The sequence below is a fragment of the Anopheles merus genome, chromosome 3R, assembly GCF_017562075.2.
Source record: "Anopheles merus strain MAF chromosome 3R, AmerM5.1, whole genome shotgun sequence".
NCBI classification, from domain to species: domain Eukaryota; kingdom Metazoa; phylum Arthropoda; class Insecta; order Diptera; family Culicidae; genus Anopheles; species Anopheles merus.
Window position 1 is genome coordinate 40,827,518 of NC_054084.1, and position 20,702 is coordinate 40,848,219.

General features: G+C 44.6%; 3 protein-coding genes across 13 annotated transcripts in view; 1 reads left to right on the forward strand and 2 right to left on the reverse strand.

Moving 5' to 3' along the window:
• The first annotated feature begins 2,171 nt into the window (after nt 1–2,171).
• Nucleotides 2,172–4,200, forward strand: LOC121598015 (ruvB-like helicase 2). The gene is made up of 2 exons (XM_041924448.1): nt 2,172–2,343; nt 2,578–4,200. The coding sequence occupies exon 2, from the start codon at nt 2,672–2,674 to the stop codon at nt 4,079–4,081; it is 1,410 nt and encodes a 469-aa protein (XP_041780382.1). The 5' UTR covers nt 2,172–2,343; nt 2,578–2,671; the 3' UTR covers nt 4,082–4,200.
• Nucleotides 4,201–5,070: 870 nt separating this feature from the next.
• On the reverse strand, nt 5,071–6,938 carry LOC121598016 (GILT-like protein 1). Its single transcript, XM_041924449.1, has 2 exons — nt 5,974–6,938; nt 5,071–5,889 (listed from the first exon to the last, which is right to left on the reverse strand). Exons 1-2 carry the CDS (start codon nt 6,265–6,267, stop codon nt 5,470–5,472), a joined length of 714 nt encoding a protein of 237 aa, XP_041780383.1. The 5' UTR covers nt 6,268–6,938; the 3' UTR covers nt 5,071–5,469.
• A 1,065-nt stretch (nt 6,939–8,003) lies between these two features.
• LOC121598013 (aryl hydrocarbon receptor nuclear translocator homolog) overlaps nt 8,004–20,702 on the reverse strand; it is a 196,771-nt gene continuing 184,072 nt past the window's right edge. For 10 of the 11 annotated variants that reach the window (XM_041924443.1, XM_041924444.1, XM_041924447.1 and 7 more), the window contains 9 exons: nt 16,553–16,656; nt 14,047–14,263; nt 12,863–13,057; nt 12,387–12,683; nt 12,154–12,304; nt 11,796–12,068; nt 11,605–11,716; nt 11,379–11,511; nt 8,004–11,302 (listed from right to left, as the gene is read on the reverse strand). In XM_041924443.1, the coding sequence (XP_041780377.1) occupies nt 10,791–11,302; nt 11,379–11,511; nt 11,605–11,716; nt 11,796–12,068; nt 12,154–12,304; nt 12,387–12,683; nt 12,863–13,057; nt 14,047–14,263; nt 16,553–16,656 (1,994 nt within the window). In that variant the 3' untranslated portion in view covers nt 8,004–10,790. The remainder of the gene's footprint in view (nt 11,303–11,378; nt 11,512–11,604; nt 11,717–11,795; nt 12,069–12,153; nt 12,305–12,386; nt 12,684–12,862; nt 13,058–14,046; nt 14,264–16,552; nt 16,657–20,702) is intronic. The other variant, XM_041924441.1, reaches the window with a different exon arrangement.

Here is a 20,702-nt window from a genome sequence, read left to right on the forward strand (position 1 = left end):
GACCACCTACCCGGGTAGGTAATACATTTTATAAGGGAATTTGTAATTTTATTGCTCAAAAAATTTCTTGTTTAACTTACCCAAGTGCCACAAATCCACTAAACGACCACTAAACGGCTTCTAAACGACTCAAGTTCTCTACCTAAACGGAATATAGAAAGACTTCGTTTAGCAGACGCCAAACGACTCATGCATTCTAAAAATAGCAAAAAAGCTGGTGGCGCTATCTGTTGGTGGGATACCCCAACCAGTTGAGCTTCATCGCTTGGAGGAGAGCTTTCTCATTTCCTCTGTACTGTTGTATGGTTTCGCATTGAAGTTATGCATCCCTAGAACTAGAACGGCGATACGATTGTTTAAATACTAAACTCCAACGGAAACCACCAGCACTGAAGCAAGTGAGATTTGAGCAATGGTCATTGGTGTTGATACCCACGTATCTAACCACACGACCATTTATATAGATTTTTGCTCAGAAAGTTAGAAGGCTATATAGGTCATGATAAGATGAAACTTGTCGAAACACATTGCAAGAACAGGATAGCAATATAATGATGAGTTGTAATACGCCATCTATTGATCAAACCAATGAAGCTGTGGAGCTTTCATTTTTTTATATGGATATTCAATTTTCCAGTCGTTTAAGCTTAATCTGTGGCGCTTGGGTATTCTATGCAGCTATAATAACAATACTTGTTTTCATGTTATAAATTTATGAAGTATGGCTTTCAGTTACATAAATTAAATGCAAAGCAATTAGTTCAACTGACACTAATACACCGCCATGTCTTCCCGACTGTCGGGGCAATCATTTATTCTATGTGACTTTAGAAGAATATTAAGAGCTAGAAAACTTTTGGAATAGATTCTATAAATATAACTACATGCATTGCTATACATATCATTACAAAATTAGCGACTAATTCAAACCAAAATCCTTTATTGTATGTATTACCTACCCGGGTAGGTGGTTATACCCAAGCGCCACAGATTAAGCTTAAACGACTGGAAAATTGAATATCCATAGGAAAAAAATGAAAGCTTCACAAGCTTCATTGGTTTGATCAATAGATGGCGTATTACAACTCATCATTATATTGCTATCCTTTTCTTGCAATGTGTGTCGACAAGTTTCATCTTATAATGACCTATATAGCCTTCTAACTTTCTGAGCAAAAATCTATACAAATGGTCGTGTGGTCAGATACGTGGGTATCAACACCAACGACCATTACTCAAATCTCACTTGCTTCAGTACTGGTGGTTTCCGTTGGAGTTTAGTATTTAAACAATCGTATCGCCGTTCTAGTTCTAGCGATGCATAACTTCAATGCGAAACCATACAACAGTACAGAGGAAATGAGAAAGCTCTCCTCCAAGCGAGGAAGCTCCACAGGTTGGGTATCCCACAAACAGATGGCGCCACCAGCTTTTTTTGCTATTTTTAGAATGCATGAGTCGTTTGCCGTCTGCTAAACGAAGTCTTTCTATATTCCGTTTAGGTAGAGAATTTGAGGCGTTTAGAAGCCGTTTAGTGGTCGTTTAGTGGATTTGTGGCACTTGGGATAGAAGTAAGGGGTAAAAGTTGATTTTATTTTTTAAAGCACATTTAAAAAAATTGAAAAATTCTGAATTTTTTACCACTTTTTTAAAACATGTTTCTCTAGGCATTCTATTTTTTTTGGATCGATTCGATAATCCAGTAAAAAGTTATAATAAAAAGAATAAGCAAAACATACCCGGGTAGGTGGTTATAGAAATGAAGGTTAATGATCAATTTCTTGTTAAGCTTTATCCGCCAACGGTGAAATTCAATTTCAAATTTAAATGATTTTCTTTGACGAGCAATTCTCGGAATCCACACAACTGACATTTGCTACTTATTATGAACATTTAATTTATTATGAAATGTTAACGGATAACATTTTGAATTTAAAACGCATGTATCAATTTTCACGTGCCAGGCAAACAAACGTGCATTTGCGCGACAAGTAACAAATAGCGATCCTTGAAACAGCATTCCAAGCGCCACAGATTAAGTTTAAACGACAGGAAAATCAAATACCTGTGATTTTCGGTAGGAGAAATGAAAAATCGGTAGTTTTAGGGTGGGCATCTGTGAATCGGTAGGCAGATAAAAATCGGTAGGAATACAGATAAATCAGTATTTCTGGTCACTCTGCCTGCAAACACGCGCGTTTGGGCCGTACATCTCGTCCGAGTAAAGAATCGAAGAGCGTCCAAAAGTTGTGCTCGCGTTGTATTTCCTGCCGAAAACGAAGATTTTTCGCCATAATCGCGTATAATCGTACAATACATTGACAAATATCGCGTTTTTAGGTGGTAAGTGGAATAGTGCAAGTGTTTTAGGTGCATTTAAAGTGTATAAAACAGGTGTAAATGTTAGCCGGACGGCATTTTCCCAGTGCGTCCTGAAACACGCGGTTTACAATAACAAAACAAACATTTGTAGAAAAAAACTAGTTTTGCATTAAATCTTGATCATTAAATTTCTTAGTTCAAATCGATTAAATAAAATTCAACCAAGGGCTTCATTATTCATTCTTTTCATTCTAGAACCTTCATCGGTTGTTTTGTTGCTACGGTAACGAGACAGTCGCTTTCGGCATTGTTTGCTGCGAAGTTATCGAAACGAAACTACTCGCCAAGTATGACGGATCTGGAGAAGATTGAAATCCGGGATGTGACCCGTATCGAGCGTATCGGGGCCCACTCGCACATCCGCGGTCTCGGGCTGGACGATGTGCTGGAAGCGCGAACCGTGTCCCAGGGTATGGTCGGCCAGAAGGAAGCACGCCGAGCCGCCGGTATTGTGGTGCAAATGGTACGCGAAGGAAAAATTGCCGGTCGGTGCATTCTGCTGGCGGGCGAACCAAGTACGGGCAAGACGGCCATCGCCGTCGGTATGGCCCAGGCACTGGGCAACGAGACACCTTTCACTAGCATGTCCGGATCGGAGATCTATTCGCTCGAGATGAACAAAACCGAGGCACTGTCGCAGGCGCTGCGTAAAAGTATCGGGCTGAGGATTAAAGAGGAGACGGAAATTATCGAGGGCGAGGTGGTCGAGATACAGATTGATCGGCCAGCAACGGGCACGGGCCAGAAGGTGGGCAAAGTGACGATGAAAACAACGGACATGGAGACGAACTACGATCTTGGCAACAAGATCATCGAGTGCTTCATCAAGGAGAAGATCCAGGCGGGTGATATCATCACCATCGACAAAGCGTCCGGTAAGGTGTCGAAGTTGGGACGTAGCTTTACGCGAGCACGCGATTACGATGCGACCGGCTCGCAGACACGCTTCGTGCAGTGTCCCGAGGGGGAGTTGCAAAAGCGCAAGGAGGTGGTGCACACGGTATCGTTGCACGAAATCGACGTCATTAACAGCCGGACGCACGGTTTCTTGGCACTGTTTTCGGGCGATACGGGCGAAATAAAGCAGGAGGTACGGGACCAGATCAACAGCAAGGTGATCGAATGGCGCGAAGAGGGAAAGGCGGAGATAAACCCGGGCGTGCTGTTTATCGACGAGTGCCACATGCTGGACATTGAGTGTTTCTCCTTCCTGAACCGGGCGCTGGAGAGCGATATGGCACCGGTGGTGGTGATGGCGACGAATCGTGGCATTACGAAAATCCGCGGCACACACTACCGCAGTCCGCACGGCATCCCGATCGATTTACTGGATCGTATGATTATCATTCGCACCGTTCCGTACACGGAGAAGGAGATTAAGGAGATTCTGAAGATTCGCTGCGAGGAGGAAGACTGTCAGATTAACAGCGATGCGCTGATGGTGCTTGGGCGCATTGCGACGGAAACAAGCCTGCGGTACGCAATTCAATCCATCACGACGGCCAGTCTGGTGAGCAAACGGCGCAAGGCAGCGGAAATTATGGTGGAAGACATCCGGAAGGTGTACTCGCTATTCCTGGACGAGAAGCGGTCGAGCAAGATTTTGAAGGAATATCAGGATGAGTATTTGTTCTATGACGACAGCTTGCCGAAGGCGGAAGGACAGCAGGCGCAAGCGATGGAGGTGGAGAGTAATTGAAACGGAGGGTTGGCAGGAGATGCATTTCCATCTTTACTTATTCCATCGGGTGTGTCATTTAAGGTAGCGAAGAAGGGTTGAGCTGCAAATGAAGAATAAATTCTAGACGTACAAATGAACTAACAACCAAAAGTAAGCAGTCATTAGGAGAGTTGGGCCAAACTTTTCACCGAACAAAACGAATGGTTGTATAGAGCGGTAAATGGTTTTACTTTTTATTAATAATTTAATTGATCCTCTATACACACTCCGTTCGTTATTAACAATCTGAACAGCAAAACCTAGCGTAAAATATCACCCAAAGAAGGAAAACTACACAAAACGAAACATACAACCCTTATGGAAAGGAATTTAATAATAATCCCTAATTACGTTCTCCTTATCTTGCGTGTTGTATGCTGCTCGGGAACATAAATTTGTAGAGCACGTAAGCTTAGGTTGTATTAATTGCTCAGTCTCTCGTAGAAAACGGGGTTTCCTTTTCCCAATAAGTGATCCGATGCACAAAAGTAAACAAACAAAACAACACGTTTCTTACTTTACTTGTGCCCTGTTTGAGCAAATGTCGGCCAATTCGACTAAACCCCTCGGCACTCTTACTGTGTAGCTGTAACTTAACCCTGTTTTGTTTTAATCTATCTGTGTTTTAACACTGAAAAACACTGGAATTACTTTCGATAAACACACATACGGTTCTGTATACTACTATTGCTAATTGTTCTATGCGGTGTACTCCTAGAACCAATTTTCTCACTATCATCTATGGCTAGCTTTCGTTTCTGTGCGGAGTGCGGAATATAGAGCATTATTGAATATGGCAGTTGCACTGCAACTGCAACCCTCGGTCTCTACTTCGGCTGCGTGAGTAAAAACTACAGAAGAGGACAATGGCCCAAAACCGCACCGCAAGCCTCACTACAAATTGCACTAAAATATTTGTTCTAGTTCTGCTTGACTTTAATCCTGCATTCAGCATAGTACGGCCAAGATACTGTTTGGTTTGTTTGTTTGTTGTGTTTTCGATTACCTATTTATAATTTCAGCAGCCAGCGGTAGTATGTGCTTTATGTTTTGACCCAATGTAGTGGGGTAGGAAGCACAGAAGGAGAAAATTAATTACAAAAGAGAGATGGTTCAGGGAACGGATTACTGGAACGAAGGATGACTTTCATCCCCTCGCGACTCTGAGGAGCCCCTCTTGGAAAGAAACCTGACCGTAAGTTTTCAACGATTGGATGGACTTGATTTAAGGATATTTCATTGCTGGCAGTAGCAGCTTAGTTCAACAGCCAAAACAATCCGCGTCGCAACTGCCCCGGTAGCTGGCGCACCTCGTCCAGCACCTCCGACTGTAGGTAGCGCGCCAGGAAGTGCAGCACTAGCTGCTATCATTTGCACACGTCCGGCTTCGGGCCACGACCCGCCACCACCTGGCACACGTTGCCGAACAGATCCTTCAGGATCGACTTCTGGACGTACTGTGCCCCATCGAGCGTAACGGTCGGTATGAACGAAACGGCCGGTCGAAGGGCGTGCGTTGCCTCGCCGTGCACCTTCAGCAGCTCCGCACCGTGCGGGCTGTCGAAGCACTTTTTGATCGATTCGATCTCCACCCCGTGCTCCTTGGCACAGCGATAGAATATGTCGCGCGGCATGATGTTGTTCTGGATCATGCACGCCACCATGGCGAGCCGGGTGCGCGGCTCCCGGACGGCTTCCACGACGCAGGCGTGTATCGTGTTCCCTTCGCACTCGATCGGCCCGTGCTGGCAGTCGAACTCGAGCGATCCGTCCGATTTGGTCGTCCACTGTTGGAAGAGAGTGAGATTGTGAGAAAAATGTCCACAAAAATCCACAAACGTTCCGGGGCGTATTCTGCCATTCCCCCTTACCGATGCTTTTCCGAACGGGACAAACTCTATATCCATCAGCTCCGGCGCTCTATCGAACGCGGGCTGCAGCTGGTGGAGGACAAAGTTTTTCGAATCCGGACAGAGTGCCTCATAGTACACCACGACTAAAACCGGTGCGCTTGGTTTGAGCATCGCCTCATTGCCACCCGACGTTTGCTCCACGTCGCCCTCAGCGGCCGGCGGTCCGTGCTGGGTGAAGCTTTTGTAGACCAGCACCAGTACGATGATCAAAATCACCAGGTAGATGATGCGCAACTGCCGCTTCTGGAACATGATGACTGGCGGGATAGAGGGCAAGCTCTTGCTTCGGCTGATATGAAGAGTCGTCACAGCCAGTCACAGGTGCAAACACGCGGTTTTTTCTGCTATGCTGGCGAACAAGCCGGCTAATCACTGTATCATCGAAATTAATGGCGACGCCTGGAACGCGATGGCGATTTGCTGACGCTGCTGCTGATGATGTGTACAAAAGCGGTGGTGGGCGCCAGTCAGAGGGAAAATCCCACCCGTTTTAACCGTTCCGGTTTTTTGTTGTTCACTTTTGATTATGTTTGGTTCAGATTAAATTGACTGTGACGAATGGCACACACCACCACAGACGGAATGCACTAGCAGCCATGAAAAAACGGCCTCACTATTTTATCAGAGCCACCAATGGTAAACAACACACTAAGGGGCGCTTTTGTGTTGTCTGTTTTGTAAATGAAACTCGCAAAGGATTTCGGTTGTGTTTGGTTGCGTTGTGGAAGCAAACTAAAGCAAAAACAGAAGAAATGCCACCCTCCACCAAAGGAAGAAATGGACCGTTAAAACAGCACCAACCTGTACAAAGCGAGCGTATCGTGTTGAGGGTGCTTCTTTTTATCAAACCAATCTTATCAAATATCCTAATGGAGGAGACGATGTGTGTTGTCGTCGGAGTGGGAAGGGGCGGTGGGAAAATGCCATCTCACTTCGGGTTTTTTTCGGTCGGAAATGTCACCCGCATTGAAAGATTGCAGTGACCCGGTGAAAAAGAGAATCCATTTCGAGTACGGTGTGAAACATTTCACGTTTGAAATGTAACTAGCGCGTGTCCGCGAAGGCCTGCGTTGTGCAAGCAGCCTGCTCCAAATGCTGCGCTCCTGGGGCCTGTGGTCAGAGAAGAAGCTTCTCGGTTAGGCCGGCGTCGAACTCGGTTGCACACGTTCGGCAGCACACGAACACCAGGAGCGAAGCAATCGAAGGAGGCAGCGCGGGTAGAGTTCGCCAAACGGTGGGTTAGAGTGGGACAGTGATTCTTCCTTGTGGCGCTCGGGGGTCACTACCTTCCGCGCGGGCTGCTTTTCTGGTAGCCGAAAACGAAACTTTGTATGCAACTCGGCTTGGTTTGTTATTGTGGTGGGACGCGTGGGCACAGTGCGTGCCGGGTTTTGTCGGGTGAGGATTAATTTCGTTTATTTTTGACTCAAATAATTGCCATTAATTGCTGATTTGTTTAGACGTTTTATTTGTTTTAGTGTTGTTGTTTTGTTAGTTTTTTTTTAATGGAAAAGTTATTACAATAAATTATTGTTTATTTTGGCTGCCACAATACTTACCTCCTCTTGTTCTTTAGCTGAAAAAAACGGAACAACACAAAATTTTCATTTTTAATTTTTCTTTTATTATATTAAACTTGATTTTCTTCCTTGAATTAGTAATTTATATCGTCTAGCTCTTCATTCTGTTCTGTTTCTGCTTTTTTCTTTGCGCCTTCATCATATCTTGCACTCCTTTATGTTGTTTTTCATTTCCCCAAATGATTTCTCTTAATTGTATGTTCCTTTCGTTTTTTTATGTAGCTTTTCTCCTACTACTACACATTCCTCGATCTATGTGATTTGATACTCTCTCTCTGCTTGCAAATTGCTCTTTACGTTTTACCCGCCCCTGGTTCATACACACTCACATTAGTTTACTTAAAAAAAGGAGTTACACATTCGCTCTTGTATTTATATCTATATTTATATGCAGTTTTTTTTTGTTTGTATATATATATTTATATTTCCACGCATTAGCATCTGCCGTAATATGTGCATAATTCGTTCCATTCATTCTCTCGTTCGCTACACCATGCCCCAATACACTTCTACTCCTAGCTCCTAGTCGCGTTTTGCTTCTGTAATTTAATCTAATTCTCTTTTCGCTTTCTTTCTTTCACTTTCTACCACTCCTTTACTGACTCTGTGGGCTGGGAGGGAAGTTGTTGCGAATAGTATTAGCAGCGTGCATTGTTCTCCTTTGTTTAATTTAGTTGTTTTTTGCTTTTAGAAACCACACAACAGTTTTGTTGATTTTGTAATCCTTTTTTGTTTTCGTTTTCATTCGTGCATGGATGTTTTTTTACTGTGTTGTTTTATGCTTTCGTTCTTCCTCTTGTTACGACATTTCTTTACTAAACCTATCGGCTAAACAATTTTGTAGTTTTCGCTTCATTTTTTTACATAAACCAAACAAGCTGCTCACTGTTCATGATAGTTTAACAACACGCGATTCATTTTACCAGAATTTTAACTTTCGTTTTTGTTTGTTTGTTGCCGCTCTTTCTGTTTGTCTATCGTAACTGATATTTTAGGGCTGCTGAAGAAAGAAATATGATTCATTTCCCATAGTGCAGTACCGATTTTACGTTTCGTTTCGTTTAATACTATTCTCTTTCCTTACTTTTCCTTTTTACAATGAGTTACACATGGGTGGAAATGAACAGAAAAAACGGGAAAATGGTTTTTCTAAGCTTACACAAAATTGGAATCCAAGCGACTTTGGAAGTTGGTTGTATATCATCGATATTGTGGAAAACAATCGACTAAAAAGTAGAGTCGTTATAAAAGGGGGAGAAAAACGAAGACTATACCCGCGCTTGTTGTTCGAACTATGTCCGACATGATGACTCAGCTTTCGTGTGAAAGAACTTAATACGTGCGTTTACATGCGTTTGTTCTCCACATGGTAGGGCACTTTTCCGATTATTATTTAGTTAAACAAACGGAAGCAAGTAAGTGTAGCGGAAGAAAGAGATGTGATGTACCCCCATTCGATGAATTAATTACTGCTGTCAACTGATTCATTGATTCGTGTGGTATGGATGTTTTGTGCAGTGGAAAATGAAACTAAAATAATTCTGTTTGGCCTCCTGATGTGATGCCTCCTCTTTTCATTGAATACGCTCACCGCATTTTCTTATCCTTATCGCACCATAAACGAGAGAAAGGGAAGGGTCTGCGTTTACCCTTCTCCCTTGCTGCACGCACGTACTACATTTTTACTTACTTATCTACTTTAAATTAGTGTTCAAAAGATTATTTAAATTACGTTTAGAGCTGTGTTTTCGCTTTTTCGCTATCTGCACACCTACCGACCTACCTTTGCCCATCATCTCTGGTGTGTCTGTCTGTCTCATCCGCGCGTGAGTATCGAGTTACTTTACAATATTGTTTTCTGCTTGTTCGGCGTGTCTCTGTATCCGAGTATTCCTTTCCATTCCTCCAATCACTTCTGACTCTTTTTTCTACTGTACTACTACTACAACGCTTTGCACACGCACTTTTCATTATCCTGTTTCATGATAAATTCCTCCTTTATACAAGTGAATGATGATTTTTTGTTTTGCGAAAAGGAAACCCCAAACTCAAAACACGACTCTTCGGACAAAGAGTTTTTCGCGGCAACTTTTGTGTGTTACAGTAAAACAAATGGGGGGAAAAACACGGTTCAATGCTTTCAAAGATAAATTGCTTTCAGCGAGTGTTGTTTGCTTTTAAAAAAATGTAAACTGTCCTATACTTATCAACTGAAGTAACTAACTACGGAGTGACGCTGGTAGCGCACGATCCAATGCCGATGGTCGGCGTTTTTTAACCGCACCACCGCATTCGCTGGATAAATAAGTTAAGATTTGCCTGGAGCCGAGCTAAGTACAGCTAGGTAGTACACCACCATTTCGCATAGTTTAGGAGTAGCTGCTGCTGCTGCGAAAATAGCTGTTTCCAGGGGGAGTTGGTTTTGCATTAAAATCGGATCGCAAAAAACGCAACGGATTTTGCTAAATTCGCTCTCTAAAGCAAAACAAAAGTAATAATATTTAAAACCTAAAAGGATCTAGGGGAGGGAATAACCTGCTTTGTCACAAGCAAATCAAAACTAGCATTTGCCATTAGCACCTACCAGTAGCAAGCTAGCTTTTCTAATTTTCTTCCTTACTTAAATTGGCCTCATAATTCTACACAAGAGGGAGGTGGAAAACGGGGAAAGCTTTACAACACAAAATGCATGAAACGATTCTTCGCTTTGTGTGTGTATAGGGTGATTTTCAGCTAAACCTTGGGCTGGCTTGGTTGGCTATTTGGTTGGAATAAAGAACCATATCAAAACGGGGTTGGTTGGAGGGAGGAAACCGTTCTCCTCTTCGCTGCTTATATTTACATATGTTCATGCACCATCATGCCGCCGTACCCGTGGAGCGCATTGAAGCCGCCACCAATACCGCCAGCATCAGTGGCCATCGGTTCGGGCCGTAACGGTGGTGCAGTGGTGGTTGAAGATGATATGGCTGCGGCGGCTGCGGCGGCTGCTGCAGCTACCGCCATAACGGACGCAGCGGAGGTGCTGTTGTGTTGGTGGTGGTGGTGATGATTGCTATTGCTGCTACCGGAGCCAGACGAGGCCGAGTAGGAGGCAGCGGCCGGTCCGCTCGTACCGATCCCGTAGCAGCTTCCCTGCCCGACAACACTGGCCGCCGACTCGTACCCATTGTAGCCACCGTAGTAGAGCAGGTTTCATTCGAACGGTGTGTTAAACATGTGTATGTTTAGATCCTCGAACGAGGTGGTCCCGCTCTGGTCGAGCATCTGCAGCATATCGGTTAGCTCGTGCCCCTGGCCTGGGTGCTGCCCGACGACCGGATGATGCCCCGGGTGGATCTGCCCCGGATGGTGATGGTGGTGATGGTGCGGATGGTGCGGATGCTGCACCGGATGGTGCGCGTGTGGATGCTGCGGATGGGGCGGAACGTGATGTGGTGCACCACCGCCACCACCACCACCACCGCCGCCGCCGGCAGTTCCGGTTCCAGTACCGCCACCACCAGCGGTCCCGTGGAGGGCTGGATGTTGCTGCTGCTGCTGCTGCATGTGTTGCTGCTGTTGGGCGTTATCCGTGGCCATCTCTTGCCCCAGCCCCACGGAGGTGTGTGATGAGCCGGGCCCGTTGGTTGTACCGCCCGAACCGCCCGTTTGCATCGGTTCCGGACCGGTGCCGTGATGATGTGACTGCCAACCACTCCAGATACCTGGGAGAGAGAGAGAGAATTGGAAGAAATGTTAGTTGGAAGGCCTTCATGTGGGCATTTCTTAGTGAATGCTTACCCGGACCGGCTTGCGAAGACGGCGTAAAGGTGGACGTTTGACGGGATGCGTTAAGCTGGGTGTAGGTTGGTCCGGTCGGTGACCGGTTCGGACTTAGTTCACTGTACTGGTAACCTTCGGTGACGGGTTGTGGCTGTGTGTGTTCAGACGGGGGAAAGAAAAAAACACGCGAGATTTAGACGACGGCACGGGAGTTGGAATTTACACTGCTGGCAAGAATGCTTACCTGTCGCAGGGTCCACGCAGTGGCTGCCGGCGTTGGCGAGGTATTGTTAGTTTTGGGGAGATGCCCCAACGAACCCGCCGCACCACCGCTAGGCGTTCCCGGTGAACCGTATCTGGGGAAACGGGGGGACGAAAAGGAAAACGACAAGTAAGTAAAGCCAAACTCGTAGCACATCACCGCTCTTCACTCACTGTATTGGCGATGGGGTCGGATTGTAGCTGTACTGCACCGGGTTGTGTGCACTTTCCGGCCGTTGAATACTGCTAGCGGCGGCCGCCTGCGCTGCTGTCTGCGGCTGCGATGGCAAGTGTGAAATCAGATTGTGAGGATTGTAGATATTGCTCGATGGTGTCGTGTCCCTTCGGCCGGGCAGCGTGTAGTCCAGCCCGGGCGCCGGATACGACGCGACCGGTGTGTCCGTTTGCTCCGGTGCCGTTACCGTGTCGTGCGATGAATGTAGTGCCCTGTTGGTGGGAAGAAAAACAGCAATGACGTTGTACAATGTGTTGATGCTGGTTGCTCCTGCGTGGCTGCGTGGTGCTGACTTACTTTGCCGAACTGTTCGTGCACACCACGTACTCGATGTCGTCCGTGTACGGGTTGAGGAAGGCGTACGCCTGCGTTCTCATCCAAACCCACTCCTTGTTCTTCGCCCGGAACCGGTACATGACCGAGAACATTTGGCCCTTTTGCTTCAGCACTGTGGGAGAGATAGAGAGTGAAGAAGAATGACTCTAGTTAAGAGAAGGGCTGCAAACAGGCTCCACCTTCAGCACACCTACCTTGGTCAAAGTTTTCCTTCATATGAGCAATGTCGTCCGGGTGGAAGAAATCGTAGCAGCTTTTGTTGAGCAGATCGACCGGCTGATACCCAAGCACACCGATTACCCGCTGGTCGACGAACGTAAACTTGCCGCACATGGCGTGGCGCGAGATGAACTCGTTCGGATTGTTCGCGCTCAGATCGTTCGCCGTGGTGGAGGAGGTGATCTGGAGTCGCGCGATCGCCACCAGACAGCAGTGCGTGTTGTGCAGCTCGTCGTCCTGCCCCCGGTCGATCGTCACCCCTGGAAACATATCTGAATTTGCGGCGGATCATAATTAACGCGTCACCGGGAGCGTTCCAAAGTGCAAAGTGCAAAAGTGTTCCTCCTCTCTCTCCCCCACTCAAAGCAAAGGAATGTTTTCGAACTTTTGAAAGTTGGCTCTCCCCTAGTAGTACACAGAAAGCGTACCGCGCAACACAAACAATACTTACCGGTCGGTGGCCAGTTTTTAATGTACCCGGTGCAGTGCATTACCGCGTAGCTGTGACCGTCGGTCGACGGTCCGAGCGAGTTTTTCCTTCGCAGCCGGTTGAGATGGCCCAGTGCCATCGATTCCGGTGTCAGTGGTCCGATTCGCATCCGGCAGATAAACCCCCGCCGCGAGCCCATGCATAATCTCATCGATGCTGTTTTGGGTGACAGGAAGAGGGAACAGGGTGGCAAAAATTAATATATGAATTGTTTGTTTTAGGTTATGATACAGATACAGTGTTGTGCAGCGAGAGGGAACAATCGCAAAAATCACGAATTCGCTAAAGATTCATATAAATATACGAAAAAATCATAAATATTTTAAGGATCACCATGAATCTTAAAAGTACATGCAAAATTTATAGAACTCTGGCAGAAAAGGAATCTCTAGATATTCATGAATCTCTGAAGCGTCAACATTTGCTATATTGGAAGAATAGATGTGGGTTTCAAACGAGCATACATAGCACAAGCATAGGTCAGCCATAACGTAGCACTCGGAACTACTAACGCATGGAACGCGGATCTTAAACCCATGACTATAACATACCTTACCGGGCACAAAAATACAGGACAAACCAAGAATGAAACTTTAAAGATTCTTTGATAAAAATTAGAGATTCAGATTCACTTTGAAGATTCATTCTGCTTCCAGAATCTCATAATTAGACATTCAGATTAATTGAGTCATTTTGATGATTCATGAATCTCAAAAATTTAGATTTTGATTATTCAAATCATTTGTAAAATTCGTACATATTAAGAATCTGAATTGCCCATCAATACTCTCTTCCGAAATACTTAATTCTCGGTACTCACAAAAAGATAAGACCTAACTGAGAATAGAGGGCTTACTGAGGCGGGGAGTATTAGAGCTTAAGGCTATTATTGACGTCAAACGATTTATTGAGTCTCTTTTGAATTTTGATGATTTTTGAGGTATGATGAACATTGTATTGTGTGCATGTTCTTACCAAATATGGCCTAAGAGCTCTGATCTGATGTCCCATTTAATGTTCAGGCATAAGGCCATTAAGATGTTTCGATATGTATTAAGTTCTAACTTGGACTAAGTACTAATCCTGGTTAGTTCTGCACAACACTCTATACTACAGCTGATCCGTGAACACGGTTTGATACATACACTGATGGCCCTCCTTTTTGACTGTGCCAGTCTTGAGGTCCAGTATCCGTCCGCTGTTGACCGGTTCCTGCGTCGATAGCTGCTCCCGCACCTTCTCGATGTCGTCCGGGTGGATGTGGTCGAAAAGGCTCCCGCTGTACCATTCGTTCTGGGAGTAGTTCAGCACCGGTGTCACCGAGTCGGACACGTAAATGATGCGTCCTGTATCACAGCCCGCCTGAAATAAAAGCAAAAACAAATAACAAATCAAACATTAAATCAACTGTTCATTGAAAGTGTGCGAATCATGTTGAAGCAATTAAAAGCTAAACCGTCTTGCGTTTGTAGCAAGTTATAAAATAATCAGCTGCAGTACAAATTTCCTTACACCCGTGTACTAACGAGCGGGCTTTAAGGTCTCTCGGAACCGCCCTAAAAGTGCATTAATTAAGACCTCGGGACCTTCTGTGTGTGTGTTTTTTTTCGTAAGTCTCTATGACTTCAGACCTCGTCCACTCGTCTCTTATTTTCTCATTGATTTTCTCTCCGGCTTTCTCTGGACAACACATTCCCATTCCCGCTTCCTTCCCTTGCCATGCTTCTGGGCCCGGATAACTCGCGAATAAATAATACATTAATCAATGTAGTGCGTGCGTGGCGAAATTATCAATTCCAGCCACCGATTTTACGCCCACGGTCCGAAATGAATGATGATGGAACGCGAGCCAAGGCAAACCGGCAAACCTGCGCACCTTCCTTTCGCCGCTTAGGACGCCCCCCGGTTTGGCGGTGTGGTATAGCAACCCGCGGGCCCGTTGAAGATATTTTGCATTTTTCGGATCGGTGGACCGTCCTCGGTCCAGCTTTTCGGGTGAGGACGAGAGAGAGAGAGAGAGAGGGCTGCAAAATGCCTAATGAGTAATTTTGCCCTGCGTTGCCCAGCTGCATTCTAATTGACGATAAATAATGCGAAAACCTTCGCACCTTCGGTGGTGGTGGTGGTGGTGGTGTAGCGGAGGTAGCGGCCGTAGTGGAACTGACGAAATGAAACGCTTCCAGTTCCACCATCCCCACATCTCGATGCGGAATGGAATTATCCTCGCATCGGCTCGCAGGAAACAAAGTTGTATTATCCAGCGGCAGATGGCTGAGAGGGCATGCAGCGCCCCCCATGCAGAACTGGGAGTGCAGAACCTTTGAAAAACAAGACACACATACACTGGTGTGGAATGTAACCGCTACCATGAAGAGAAGCGGTGGGCCTGGGACGAAATAAATAAATTATCCAACTGATATGTATTGAACGTTAAAATTTGCATTTCTCTTTACACCTTCAGCATTCCACCTCTGCGCTCTGTTCATCCTTCCCGCACTCTGTGCCATCTTCTTTGGCTGGAAAATTCTTAGCATTTTATTCATCTTTACTTTTCCCCAGCATCTTTCCACCATCTGCCTGCACAGCCGGTGGTAGGTACAGCACTGGATTATTTCATTCCGGGAAGTCAATGATAAGTTTTGGATGAATTTTAATTTCCAATATTTATTCATTCGATAGGGGTGGGAAAGGAAGAACAGAGGGGAGAATTTTAATGAGATATTTAAATAATTTTTATCACCAAACCACCGTCGTTCGGGGGGTGGTAAGCTTTTCCGAACCAGATAATAATAAATGATACTATCAGGGAAACGCAAGTGTGAATAATATATTAAGCTGCAGATAATGCTTTATTTGAAATGGGAACAATTGTAAGACAATCTATTTCCCCATACAATCTACATCTTGGTGCTTTAAATCAATTTAATTCAAACTGGTCATTTTTAGCCTAATTTTATGCAACGTTTGTGGTGTACACGTCCACCTCTGCCTGCGGAGTGGGGGTGGGCAGTGTCTAGCAATTTGAATACAGTTTTAAAATACCTTTTGTTAACCCTTCGGGAAGCCTCGAAAGGATAGAGGCATTCCATGCGACGGGACAGTCTCGCCTGCTACCAGCATTCCTTTTAAACCAACTAAATAAAAAGGACAAGCGTTGGAAAATGTACGGCAAGCTGTAATTAGTATGCAATTCGCACGATCACTGTACCAGCAGTGAAGTAAAAAAAGAGCAAAACTACTGCTCTGGAGAAACAATTCATCTTACCGGGGTCTATTGCCCGGTTTAAGTCGCTTTTTTGCAGTCCTGCAAGCTGCATGCTCAATGTTGTATTATCTGTACAGTAGTTTTGCTCATCCTGCTAGACAAAACGCGCTTTAGTTCGGGGTGATGCTCGGGGTGCAGCTAAGACTTAAAGGCACGATAGAGCATTACAGTGCGAGTATGGAACTGTTCTTGGCAGAGAGAAAAAGTAAAAACAGTAATTAGCTTAATGTAATAATTTGCCATTCTTTCGCTGTTAAAAGGCCAAAATGGTACAGTTGAACAAGGCGCTCTTTCTTATGTTGCATAGCATAAAATAAAATCAGGTTAAAGAGTAAAACGAAACCACTAAAAAAGGGCAAGCTTTGTCTCGGTGTTCGATGACTTACCACAAACAGAAATCCATCTGCGGCTTCCAGTATCAGGTGTTTCAGCTCCTGATCGGTAAGAAAGGAGGGTTTGTACGACCCATCCGTGTTGGTATTGCCGGTTCCTGCAAGTAAAAAGAGAGAGAGAGAGAGAGAAGAAAGCATACATTAAAAAACCATTCAAAAAACCAGATCAAGATGAGCCATTCTATTTATTGCATTTTTATTTTTCCTCCCCATTAAACACCGACCCCATAATGCTGATGGGGGGCAGCACCTTGGGAGAAATGACCACCCTTTTGGTATGCAAATATGTGTCTAATTGTGTGTATCAACGATCCGCGGAACATTAAGGGAAAAAGGGCACGAAGCTGTCCTTCGTATGGGGAGTGTAATAATCATTTTAATTTAAAGATAATCAAAACAGGTCAAACTGCCTGCTTGCTTTCCGTTTTGTTTTAGAAAAGAAGATGTTAGAGCCCAACGAATGGAACTCCACCGACCCGGAGCAGATAAGACCAACAGATCTTGGCAAAAAGAAAGAAAGTGAAATGATACAAGTAAACAATGCGTAACAAGTAATGAATGAACAAAAGGGATAACACCCCGATTGAGTCCCAAAACTGTACAACAGCAGAACAATAAAAGGACCCCCTTCCCCCTTTCGTCGTGGAATGTCCTTGCGGAATGTGTTTAAAAATTAAAAAAGAATGTGACCAAAATGTGCCAAACAAAAGAGAGCAGGACCACAGTGTCTCGGAGGGATGAAGTAACCGAGGGTCTGTCGTCCTGTGTACAGCGGCGAAATGATGGTCCTGGCGGGCAAGATACAACAAGTTGTAAAAGTAAATGACGTTTAGCATTTTCTTCAATTTTAATTTGCATAACAGTATAAAAATAACAATAAAAAATAAATACGACTGTTTCGAGGCGCAGTAAACGTTAGAGAGAGAGAGAGAGAGAAAAAAATGCCTCCCCCAGACACCAAGCGCGAGATTCTTCTTCCCGTTCGTCTTATCGTTTAGAAGCGAACAAACGATTCGTTTGCCTTTTTGGACACCGTAGAGCAGGGGACAGAGCGGGCACATACAAAACGTCGAGAGAAGCTACTGCTGCTGCTGCTGCTGGTGTGGTATTGTCCCCGTTTTCTACCGAAGGATCTACCACAGCGACATAATGGTGGGCGCAAGATGCAGGGTAATAAGTGTGAGTGATAATTGGAGATGATTTTCTTGTCGGTCCTCTTTCATGGGTCGTAGAAAATGTAAAATGGCACAATACACACACACACACACACACACACACACACACACATACACACACACACACACACACACACACACACACACACACACACACACACACACCATGAAACAGTCAGCCGGGGGAGGGCAGGCTGAGAAGTCATTTTCTCTGTTATCACTAGCTCCTCCTGCTCAGTGGTGCTGCTGGTGATATAAATGAAGCGCGTTTGCTGGAATTACACACTATCATTCGCACTTGTGCGCTTCTAAGCGAGCGGGAGAGTATGAAAATCGATCGATGTCATCATCTTCGGTGATCGGTAATGTTGTGTATTGTGTGCGCTTGCTTATGGCGACAATTTTAAAGCGACAATGTTAGCCACCCCCAGCCGGGCAAGGGATGCGAGCAGCATGTCATAGGAATCTTTGAATGGACGATACCCTCTCCTCCGGTTCGAAGACGGAGGCAACAAGACAAGGGATTCGATTGCCATTTCCTTCGGTACATACAAAAAAGGGCACGCTTGAAGATTGAACCGAGTGCAGGAAGAATTGATTTCGAAAACGCTCAAGCCAGCAACAAGAAAATGAATTTCCAATAAAACCGTTTACAGCACTGTATGGATGATAGCTTTAATGTGAAGGGGAAAGCGAGTCAGTGAGCATATAGGATGGTTTTTAGCATGCATACAAAAAACAAAATTACGGATCATTGTCGTCTTGCCGGAAGGCAAGTTGTTCTGTTTTTTTAAAGGTGTTTTTGCAAAGAAACATCGGGAGTTGATTAGAGAGACTTGGAAAGACGATTAGACCGTATGGTGTGATATGAGTATAGTAGTATAATAAAATTGATTGAATTGCGAGTAGGAACACTGTTGCTACTTGCCAAAAAACCTATCTTTTTTATATGCAAAAGAGATCACTATCTACAACGAAGCAGTTTGAATCTGTTTCCCCGTTCTTCAAGGGAACGCGTTGGTTCTTGAATTCAAATGTCTCTGCTGCTCGCTGTTCTGTTCTGGTATTCAAGCGCAAGCGTAACAAATGTTGCTGACAATGATCTTTTGACCCCGTGGCGCGCTACAGCTGGGTGCAGCATTCGGTGCAATAACTGTGCACTTGTGCATAGGGCGGGCGCGAAACAACGAATAGGTTGATAAATATAAAAAAAAAACATAAAAATATACGTTTTTATTTGAAAATGTATATAACTTTCTGTTCGATGTATTACGTTCTTCTTCTTCTTCTTCTTCTTCTTCTTCTTCTCCTTCTTCTTCTATTTGACGTAACGTCCTACGCGGACATGCCGGCCTATACAGGCTTTCAAGACATAATTCATTACCACGTAGCCGGATAGTCAATCCTTGCTATGGGTGGACGGTCCACGGGCTTGAACCCATGACGGGCATGTTATTGAGTCGTTCGAGGTGACAACTGTACCACGGGACCGCTGTACAGCAGTACAGTTTGATGTATTACGTATAGTTAAAAATACATAGTTTAGTACTTCTCACTTTATGTTTGTCTGTAAACTGAGATGCATTCTAAGATAAACAAACAAGTATTCGAAGGAGTAAAGAAATATTATGATAAAAATGGTAATGTTACATGTTACATGTTACATGACACGATGATAAAGTTCGAGATAACAAAAATGAATCTTATTGTTTTATAGTTAATAACAAACAAATAGTTTACGCTAGTAAGTATTGACACAAAGTTTTGAAAATAATTAAATATAAACAGAGAATACAAACAAAAATGATTAAAAATTATAAAAAACTATCAACCACATAAACTGAATAAAAAAATACACAAAAAAAACAATGTGACAAACCACATAAAAAGAGCAAAAGCTTTAAAATGCCACATTAAAATGAAACACAAACAATTTAAACGAAAAACACTAATATCTGCATAAGCTATGAAAGTAATCATAATGGAGGAATTAGCCAAAAAAAGGAGGAAATGCTGCTCCATCACCGGGCCACAGGAAAGTGTTTACATAGTTTTAATATCATTTTAAAGTTATGAGGCGCTGGTAGCGTTTTTAGATCAACTCCAATGCCCGTGTCTGTCGTCCATCACCGTGTTGACCCATTTGAATGGCGCAATACACAGCCCTTAGTTTCCTCACTACCCTCTTAGCTTCATTACCGTTGGCCACGGTGGAGAGGACAAACAAAACATTAGTTCTTTTTATTCCTGTCGGCCTAGACCGGGTAGAAGGTCAGTTCCTATGAAGGGTTTTTAGTGTGTGTGTCTACTAAAGGAGAGCGAGAGGGTTTATCTGCATAATTATAGTCTACACATCCGCTGTACACTACTGGACATACAAAAATGCAAGGTATTTGAGGAAAGAAACTCACAAAAAAGGAAACCAACAATCCATACCCAGCGCTCCCCCATAGTCTCTCTATCTTGTGCAGGGTCAGGATGGAAAAACAGAAAAATAAGTATATTTGCCTCTGTCACCGTTGTTGTGTGTGTCACCACTAAGAGCCGCCCTGTAGTACCACCCGACTCGCACACCCTTTCCCTTGCTTTTAAAAGGCATTTCCATCCCTCCCCCAACCAGTGCGGCGTGTGCACGGATTGTTTGTTTTTACTTATTCGGCCATTTGGCCGTATCAGTATGAAACGTTATGTTCACTTGTGCGCGCTCTGCTGCTAGTTTCAGTCGCTGTCGTTGGCCGGGTTAAATCATGCCATTCCCTACCCAGCACAAACTTATCTCTCGTGTGACATACGTGGTCTTACCGTGGAACAGTAAATGGCTTCCAGCGTTGTGCGGGAAAGAAGGCAACGATATCGACGGCGGTGTTGTTGCAGGTTTGGGAAAATTGATGGTGCTTTGGTGACAGGCAGGAGTAGCGAAAACAAAAAGGGATACCCTCCACCAATGCACCGAGGGAACACATTTTTCA

Coding starts and splice junctions, on each gene's coding strand:
- LOC121598015 (XM_041924448.1), top strand. CDS start 2,672: ATGACGGATCTGGAGAAGATTGAAATCCGGGATGTGACCCGTATCGAG.
- LOC121598016 (XM_041924449.1), bottom strand. CDS start 6,267: ATGTTCCAGAAGCGGCAGTTGCGCATCATCTACCTGGTGATTTTGATC. Junction 5,890..5,973: donor TCCCGTTCGGAAAAGCATCG/GTAAGGGGGAAT, acceptor CTCTTCCAACAG/TGGACGACCAAATCGGACGG.